Source organism: Raphanus sativus, unplaced genomic scaffold, assembly GCF_000801105.2.
Source record: "Raphanus sativus cultivar WK10039 unplaced genomic scaffold, ASM80110v3 Scaffold3959, whole genome shotgun sequence".
Taxonomy (NCBI): domain Eukaryota; kingdom Viridiplantae; phylum Streptophyta; class Magnoliopsida; order Brassicales; family Brassicaceae; genus Raphanus; species Raphanus sativus.
The window spans coordinates 1-9,131 of NW_026619263.1; the positions used below are offsets into that span (position 1 = coordinate 1).

At 34.6% G+C, this 9,131-nt stretch overlaps 2 protein-coding genes across 3 annotated transcripts; both read right to left on the bottom strand.

The window, feature by feature from the left end:
* Positions 1 to 8: 8 nt before the first annotated feature.
* Positions 9 to 909, bottom strand: LOC130507062 (nuclear transcription factor Y subunit B-3-like). The gene has a single exon (XM_057001774.1). It carries the CDS (start codon positions 707 to 709, stop codon positions 140 to 142), a length of 570 nt encoding a protein of 189 aa, XP_056857754.1. The 5' UTR covers positions 710 to 909; the 3' UTR covers positions 9 to 139.
* A 276-nt stretch (positions 910 to 1,185) lies between these two features.
* Positions 1,186 to 4,606, bottom strand: LOC130507061 (NAI2-like protein). Of its 2 annotated transcripts, XM_057001772.1 has the most exons (13): positions 4,365 to 4,604; positions 4,196 to 4,244; positions 4,063 to 4,098; positions 3,894 to 3,973; positions 3,713 to 3,773; positions 3,491 to 3,571; positions 3,358 to 3,405; positions 3,149 to 3,232; positions 2,952 to 3,008; positions 2,812 to 2,850; positions 2,518 to 2,610; positions 2,214 to 2,329; positions 1,186 to 2,117 (listed from the first exon to the last, which is right to left on the bottom strand). In XM_057001772.1, exons 1-13 carry the CDS (start codon positions 4,452 to 4,454, stop codon positions 1,434 to 1,436), a joined length of 1,518 nt encoding a protein of 505 aa, XP_056857752.1. In that variant the 5' UTR covers positions 4,455 to 4,604; the 3' UTR covers positions 1,186 to 1,433. The 2 variants fall into 2 exon arrangements, with proteins under 2 accessions (XP_056857752.1, XP_056857753.1); XM_057001773.1 differs by lacking the exon at positions 2,518 to 2,610 and having other exon boundaries at positions 4,365 to 4,606.
* Positions 4,607 to 9,131: the final 4,525 nt, after the last annotated feature.

The window sequence follows — 9,131 nt, forward strand, 5'->3', positions numbered from 1 at the left end:
CAGAGCAGGGAGAAATAGAAGACATTTATTTACATTTGCATATAGTGAATCTAAGCTTTAGAGAGCCATTTCGAGTCAACGGAGTCAAAAGCTTAATTAACCACACAACGTTCGAGTTAACGGAGTCAGAGCTTTTTAACTAATCAGCACGTGCGGACCCGCTTTGCTGTGCGTGATGCATCCCTCCACCGTACACGTGTCCCTGATGATGATGCCCCATCGTCACTATCCCACCGTACATCCCTCCTCCCGCAATCGCACTGTATCCTCCTCCTCCTCCAACTCCGCCGCCGCCGCTGGAGCTCCCATTTCCTCCGCCGCCGCCTTCCTTATCGCCCTGTCTCCCGGTGGTCGTGGTCGTTGTCCTCTCCCCTTCCACCTCCCTGTACTTCTGAAGGTAAATCTTCAACGGCTCCACGTAATCCTCGAACCCTAGCGTCGTCATCGCCCACAGCAGATCGTCGCCGTTGATCGTCTTCCTCTTCTCTCTCTGGCACTTGTCGGAGGCCTCTCCGGTGACGAAGCTTATGAACTCCGATACGCACTCCTGTACCGTCTCTTTCGCGTCCTTTGAGATTTTCGCGTTCGCCGGTAATGCTTTCTTCATGATCCGACTCACGTTCGCGATCGGGAGGAATCTATCCTGCTCACGCGACGACGCGCTGCCTCCGTCCTTGTGACCGCCGGAATCGTTGTCGGAGTCTGCCATCGGGAACGGCGAACGGTTAATCGGAGGTCGCGGCGACAGAGAGAGAGAGGGAGAAAAAAGAGAGAGAGAGAGAGAGAGTGTGGTTTGGGTCCGTTGGATCGAGAGGATAACAATTAGATCGATGACACGTGGGTAGTTATAGGTCGTTCGTCCAACGATAAGGTTGGCTACACGTGGCAATTATTATATTCGTTGGATATTAAGAGGGGCTTGAGATCTTGGCGGTGCAGAGTCCACCACGTAGTAGAATATGGTTGTAAATACAAAGTGGACAATCCGGGTGATCTTCACTTATCTTCTCCACAATATTTGAGTGAGTGGCTTTTAATTATCATTAACCAGAAGATGGTGGACTAATCTCTATTTAGTGTGATTAAAAAAAAAATGTCTCGGCTAAGTTGTTGTTTCAAACATTGCCTCTGGAAGGTATGCATGACATGCACTAGCTAAAGCATGTGACCAGCTAAACCAAACCGTTACTTAAACAGCTACATTGATGATAAAGTACTTAAACACACACAAAATGTAACATTACATGTAAACCACAGAGAGTGAACAACAAAAACATAGATCAAAATACATAAAATCTTTCAAAACAAAGTTCCGCGTATACCACGAGACTCACACATTATTAATAAAGCAAAGACAAAATTGCCTAAGGCTCTCACATGGAAGGATAAAAACGTAGAAACAAGATAAGAAGAAGAGACCAAGAGAGATGTCTCTAGAGAGAGCTGAGAAACTGAACCCAAACAACCTCTGCGCTCTCGATGGCCTCACGCGAGAACTCCTCAGCTGCTTTCTCCTCCTTCCACTTACGCACAACCACATGGTACTCCTCATAGGCCTGAGACGCTTCCTCTAGAACACGTGAGAGGGTCCCAACGATCTTCTGAAAATTCATATCAACCTCTTCCTTCTCGGCCTCAAGCTTCATCACCAACTTCTTGATCGCATATATTTTGACGTACAACGCGTCTCCTCTCTGAGCCAAAGACTTGACCAACGCAAACTCAGCGTCCACTTTCTTCTGCTTCTCCATGGCCATGTCTTTGAGCAACCTAGCACGCTGCTGCGCAAGTTTGACTCGCTGAGAGGCCTTGATACCTTCTTTTATCATGCTTCTGTACATGGAGAGCCTCGAGATGTAGCTCTCAGAAGTTGAGCTCAGCTCCTCATAACGCGCAGCCATCGTCAGTATCTCCTCGAAATCAGAACGAGTGACCAGCTCATGTATTTTAATATTGCGATAACTTTTTAGAGTCACTTTTAGCTTCTCTACTATCTCTGTCTTTTCCTTAGAAGAGGTTTCTGTGGTGATGACACCTCCAGGCCAAGTTTTTCCTCTATAACTGTCAAGAATATCTTTCAAATCTTGTCCGAGACTGGGGGTCTGTGACTCGGAGCCCTACATATCAAAGTCAGTCGATTGATGGAGGAGATGTTAAAAAAACTTTATTGTTTTTTAAATGTCATGAAAATGTTCCAAGTATAAAAAAGAGACCTGTGAAATAGATTCTTCCTTTTTGATTGTTTCCATATCATACTTTGGTATAATGATGGAAGCATCCTCCTCTTCATTATCTCCATTTTGGTCGTGGTTGACACATCGCCACGCACCTGCCACACACACACACACACACACAATCTCAGTATCAAAGATGTTGATTGTAATCCATACTAATCTTGCTATGTCAATATCCTCGGTGGCCAAATAAAGGATGCAATTCGCACTAGACTACTATCGTTTGGTTCTTTTTATGTTAATGTGCACAACATTATGTTGTATAGATTATTCGGAGATAAACCTGACGATTGTGAAATTCCTAGAGATCCAAAAATCCTTGAGCCACCGTTGTAACTGTTAGACTGCTGTCGTTTACGACTTTCCGCTGATGCACCTGAAAAAAAAATTATGGGTTTCTAACTAAAGTCATCTTGACCTCCAGATTTTAAGAAGTGTTGTACATATGTCGTATGATTCAAAAGTTTGATTAAAATTAATTTTCAAAATGTCCCGAAGTGGCAGGACAGGAACTTCCACAATAAGACATACAACATTTCAAATTTAACGACGGTCTTAAGAAATGAATATTGCACACCTTTGATCGGTATCGAATTTCTGGTCGGCAGCATTTCATCTGCGACAAGTCAAACATATTATTATAAGATAAGTTCCTGATCATAGAAGTGTCTTGTAAGAGTGATATGACGCTGACATTTTGTACAAAGTATTTCTTACAATGTTCTTTTTCACCCATCCTTCCATATTGTGTTTGAAACGTCTCACTTTCAGAACCTGCATTATCATATTCTTAAACTTTAACTATCTAGATAATAAAGTTATAGTACAATATAAGATTGGGTGATAAGATTAAATCATAACAAAATGATAATTTTTTTTTTCATAACAAAATGATAAATTGTATCAACGTGTACCTTCAAATTTGGTCTCATGTGTTTCCACACTAGTCTTTGTTTTTGTCGTTCCTTCTTCTACAACAATTTTTGTTGCAGCCGCAGCTAGGATTGGACGGTAAATAAATACAAATAAACAAAACTCTCTAGGTTTTAAACGAACATTTATCGAACAATATCACTTGTTGAACCAGGTGTGTTCAACGTATTCTATGAACATGCATACACACCTTTGATTTGTCGTTCAATCTCTTCCAGTTCTTTCCGTCTCTCAGCATCTGAATCAAACACACGAAAGTAATCACCAAAACAGCTATGCATAGGAGAAAAGTTAGATGAGGAAGCTTTGTGTTTATTTTTTACCATTTTCAAAAGCATCCATAGATACACCAATTGTTGTGACATGATCAGATCCAGATTGTTTATTCAGATCACCAAGATGGGCTACCATATAAAAAAGACAAACAAAAACCATCTCATCTTCAATGAATAGATAGTTCTAACACAATTACAATCAACATCTTTGATCACTATATATTTTTTTGGTCAAAAAAAAAAAACGATCTTTGATCACTATATATATACCTTCAATTTCTCGGTTTATTTTGTCCATCATACTGGAACTTTGACCACTAACAGCTTCAGTCTATAGATCCAAAGTGCACATAAACAAGAAGATATTAGGCAAGAAAATTTATACAACACTCTTTTCTTACAATATAAGGCCAGTAATCAAGATCAAAACTAATAATCTTTTAGGGTTCACCTTGGTTTCTTCCGAAAGAGAAGAAGATATTGTAGTGCTCTGCTTCCAACTGCTCTCGTTTTCACTCTCTTTAGTTATCGCTGAGAACATATTATAATGATCTTAGAGAAAGAGAAGCCAACACAAGTGATAAGAAAGAAGATATAGTTAAAGATCTGATCAATTATACATTGACGCTCTAGCTCTTCGGAGATATTGATATCAGCTACAACCATAAAAGATCCAAAATCAATAAGGCTATTTAGGATCAATCAATACTAATAATACAAAATATTAAGTTAATCTGCCAAAATATTTTTTACATTGAAATTCTTGATTTTCGAATGTTAAAAAATCGCTGATTTCTGCAGCCTGAAAGGAAAATAAAAAACATGCAAGTTAATTAGCTTGATGATCTTTAGTATCTGTTGCTCAAAAAAAAAAAACATGATCTTTAGTATCTTGTTCCTTCTTTGTTTGTGTGTTCTTTACCTGACAAGAAACCCTTTGCAAGCTTGACAGAACAAGACACACTGCTAAACCCAAAACCACACAGTTCCTTCCGATCGCAGATGTTGTCATTACAAAGATTAAACTGAAGACAATGCCTTGATCCTTCAGATTCAACTTGTTAGAAGTTTTAAGCAGAATTGATGTGCTTTCTTTAAATAGACTCCATGATCTTGACTAAACTCGACACGTTTTTTTTTAATATAATGATGTAAGCATCAGTACATCACTAGTTGCATAAGATTATTATATATATTATTTTCCTGATATTTTTTACAAAATATAAGTAAATATTTATGTTTTTATTGACAGAAAGCTGAGATAGCTTGTTCATTAAGAGTATAGTCTAGTGGCTTGTAATACTTCTTTGGTCCTTCCTTTTTGGTTACTATATATAACAGCTACCTTCTCTAATTAATTCGGTGACATCTTTCTTCTCTAGGAACAAAATGGTTCATCTCTTTACTATAGTCCCTATGTTTCTCAAAGAGCGTCATTTTGCCTTTTGACACACTAATTAAGAAAACTGATTAAAATTCACTTATACCCTTAATTATTTCAATTATTTACTATTTTATTTATTGTAATTATTTAACTATTTATCGTTAAAACTTGCCATTGTATTTAGTTTGGTCAATAGTATTGAAATAATTGAATGCATTTTGAAAATGAAAGCATTTAAACGAGTAACATTGATTTAGCGACTCAAAAAAAAATCACTTTTTACGTTAGTTGATGAAATAGGAAAAATGGAGTCAAATTTTGTAGTGGAGGCAAACTAACAAAATTTTAAAAATTTGGATGTCAATATATTGCATTACGAGACTTCCTAAATTCTTCATCTATCTATGACTTTTGACTTGAACTTTTCACCCACAACAAATGAAGAAATTTATTATTTGATTTGAATACTTTACCGATGGAAACTAAAAGGTAAATGTTATGTTAACGAGGTTTGCGAATCATTTAGTAATGAATAAAATTAATATGGCTTTTGGAATTTCGTATTATACTAGTATTATTTAGTCAGTTTAATCTGAGGTTAGAATTGACAATATGTCAAAACAATTGTATTGAATTCCGAAAATGACGCTCTTTATAAAACAAAAATAAAATTTTAAAACGACATTCTTTACGAAACCGAGGAAGTATATTTTAAAAAAACACTTGTGACAGAAATGTTTAATTATCTAAAATATCTTGCAACTTCTAACGTATGCCTTTATTGTAAGAGAAAATACCTTCTTAATATTAAGAAGAGTTTTCAGAATTAATAAAATAAAAGAATAATGATATTAAATGAGTATTTTAAAACATGAGAATATCATGCAATAATTTTTTAGAACTCTTCTTTAGATGTTAGTAGTGAGCTTGCAGTAATTTCTTGTGCATATTACTAGCATTTCCATCCCTGCATTCTTTTCTTTGTGAATATTTTTATGTAGAGAATAAGCTATAAAATTATACGTATAAGACAGTTATGTCGGCTGATCGAATAAATATAGACTGATTAAAATATACAAATTGAAAACCCAACTGGCTTTTAGTTTTGTTGATATGTGGTGGAAAAAGATAATGTATATTTCTATTGAATATATACTTCTACACTACACGATGTAATAGAGGTAGGGTTACAAATGCAAACAAATAGTGTCATATCCTTTTCTTCCCATTGTTTCCCATTTTCAACAACCTATCGAGTTTGTTTTACATGTAAATAAGTTCGATTTTCCGTCTATTTTGTTTTATATATTCATATTAAAATAGCGAAACCATATTATTTTGACAACTACGTTGCCTTTTTTGCTAAGGGAAGGACTATTCTAAGTAATCGTCCAAGTACACAGAATTCAAAGAAGATTTTGATCTTCGAAGATCTCATATGGCTTCGGTATGTAAACTGAAACTTACGTCCGCAAAAGAAAATGACATTGTATATGTATTTAGTCTCATCTCAAGTAAGACTCGCGTGTTTTGATATATTATGATTTGATTCATTCATCTAAATAAGAGATATTTCCTAAATAAGTTTCTGATTTGATTGTGTCCCTAGGGTTTATCAAGGATAGATGGCCACATTCATATGAAACACCTCTGGAATCAAATATAATATATATGGGTTGCTGTCAAAAATGTTCCAAAGAAGGCTTCTTACTACAAGGGTATCGGCTACAGTATTTGGCAAACACCGTTACTACTTCTCTGTGTCAAAATTGTTATATTTGGAAGATCAACATATTATAAAAGTTATGAGTTATGGTTATGATGAGGTTAAAATTATGGACTATGATGATCATAAATTTTAAATACTCATGGTACATTAAAATTTGATGATTAATCAGAAAACTGAGAACAATATCTGAAACCTGACTTTTTCTCCCTAGAAAACTATAATTAATACGATCAAATTGGTAATTATAATAGATATATGTAAGATTTAAGAACTTGTTCTATTTCAAATTGTGACATTGCATACTTTTGGTAAAAAAAATATAGCTCAGGATGATGGCTATTTCTATTTCATCTGATAATCAGAATAATGCGAAGGAGCCAACCACATGGAACCCGGGTCGTGGCGGGGTACTATTCTAACACTAGTTGAAATGACATTATGAGAGTTATGAGTGTGACTGGTTATCAATTAGAGTAAAATTGTGGAAAACTATGGTGAAAATGAGAGGGATAAAAAATAATAGAGTTGGAGAAAACTTTTTCATCTCATAAATAGTTGTGGTAAGATTTAGTCCATTTTTACTGTTTTTGTCACTTTTTTAGAGTAAATGAGATGGAATCATGTTCCACTTGATTGGATGAAAGTAGAGTAAATTGGCCACTTTTGTTTACTCTAACTCTAACATACAGTCATACCCTATATTTTTCTTAACCTAGAAGACTAGAATATTATTTCGTTGTCATCTGTAGGAAATGATTTATTTCTTTTGAGTTGACTCGTTTTTTCCGTGAAACTGAGATGACTCGTTGGTAGAATGAAAAAGGAGAATAATACACTGAATGGCATCTTTATGATATAATTTTCCAGTTCATACTTATATCACATTGACACTTTATGCTCGTTAAGCTAGACAATTTTTGGTTAAGAAAAAGAACAATGAATTATTACATTTTTAACTAGAGCCAATAAAAAAGGAAGGATGATTTTTTAGAAGAATGCATTAACTGAAACTTTCTTGCATTGTCTACCACAAAACATAAGACTAAAACAAGTCACATAATTTACCATTTGTGATTCCAAGAAAAAAATATTGTGTTAGAGAGATGTAAGATGAATTTATGTCATAAAGTTTGTGAATATAGTTTGAAAATCTTATATTATATGAATATCATATAATAAATAGACGACGGTGAATTAAAAAATAAAATATAGATGATGTATTAGCACATACAAAAGGTAAGGTATTAATATAATAGCATTATATTTAGCTGCGTATTATCTACTATATTAATTTAGAGTTCTATTTTTATCTACCGATAAAAGTTGTTATTTGCATTTTAAATGGTCTAACAAAAACATGTAACAATATAAAGCATTATAAATAAATGAATGCATTTGTAACATGTAACTGGAGCTAAATCTTAAACAAGATCTTTAAATGACTGCTTCTGAAATATAAGTACCGCTATATGACAATCTTGATAAGATCTTTTTTTAGTTACTTGATATCTATTTACAAGAAAGAAACCTCAAAACACGTATTGAAACTATTCTATTAATTATTTTAGGTAGAACTCAATTATTAAAATCTTTGTTCTTATTCCAGCTGCTTTGGTTCACAATTTCTCTGTTTAGCAAAAGAAGTTAGAGAAAAAAAAGAGAGATTCATATGGTATTGTTTCCCGTTGGCAAAGAGATGTAAGTATAAACACTACAAGAAAACAACACTTTGGCGAGGAAAATTAACGAGGAAATAAAATCCTCGTAAAATTACGTCGACTTTACGAGGAAATTACAAAGAAAGAACAAAACGTCGTTATTTCCTCGTAAAGTAACGAAGAAAACATTTCCTCGTTAAAACAACGTAAAGTTACGTGGTTTTAACGAGGAAATTCTCTTTCCTCGTTAAAACCACGTAAAGCTTGCATCATCTTTACGAGGAAATGAGGAAATAGAGTTTCCTCGTAAACACAACGTAAATTCGCGTCTTCTTTACGAGGAAATGTTTTACGTGATTTTAAACGAGATATTTTGTCTAAACCCCTAAACCCTAAACCCCAAACCCCATCTTTCTTCTATTTTGTCTAAATCCCAAACTCCAAACACCATTAATAATTTTATAATTTTCAAAAGATTATATTTTCAAATCTTCAAAAGATTGTATTTTTGTTGCAAAATAAATAATTTGATTTTGTATAAGTTTATATTAGAAAGAAGAGATTGATATTAGAAGTTAAAGAATTGTGGTTTTAAATTTTGAGTTTTGAAATTTGGAAAGAAGAGTAGAAGATAAGAAAGATGGTGTTTGTGGTTTGGGATTTTAGATTTTAGGCATTTAGAAAGCATACCTCGTTAATTCCTGGTAGTTAACGAGGAAATAACGACGAAAAAAAAATGCGAGCCTCGTTAATTCCACGTAAGACGAAATCGTCGTAAAGGCCTCGTAAGCTTACGTGGAATTACCGAGACCCGTCTTTTATTTCCTCGTAATTTCCTCGTAGGTTTACGAGGTTTTAACGAGATATTTTGTCTAAACCCCAAACCTCATATTTCTTCTATTTTGTCTAAATCCCAAA

What these genes read in the sequence shown, in the direction of transcription:
- LOC130507062 (XM_057001774.1), bottom strand. Translation starts at nt 709, where the DNA reads ATGGCAGACTCCGACAACGATTCCGGCGGTCACAAGGACGGAGGCAGC.
- LOC130507061 (XM_057001772.1), bottom strand. Translation starts at nt 4,454, where the DNA reads ATGACAACATCTGCGATCGGAAGGAACTGTGTGGTTTTGGGTTTAGCA. An exon ending in AGGAATTTCACAATCGTCAG is followed by an intron (nt 2,330 to 2,517) that starts GTTTATCTCCGA and finishes TGTGTGTGGCAG; the next exon opens with GTGCGTGGCGATGTGTCAAC. An exon ending in AGGAAGAATCTATTTCACAG is followed by an intron (nt 2,118 to 2,213) that starts GTCTCTTTTTTA and finishes TTTGATATGTAG; the next exon opens with GGCTCCGAGTCACAGACCCC.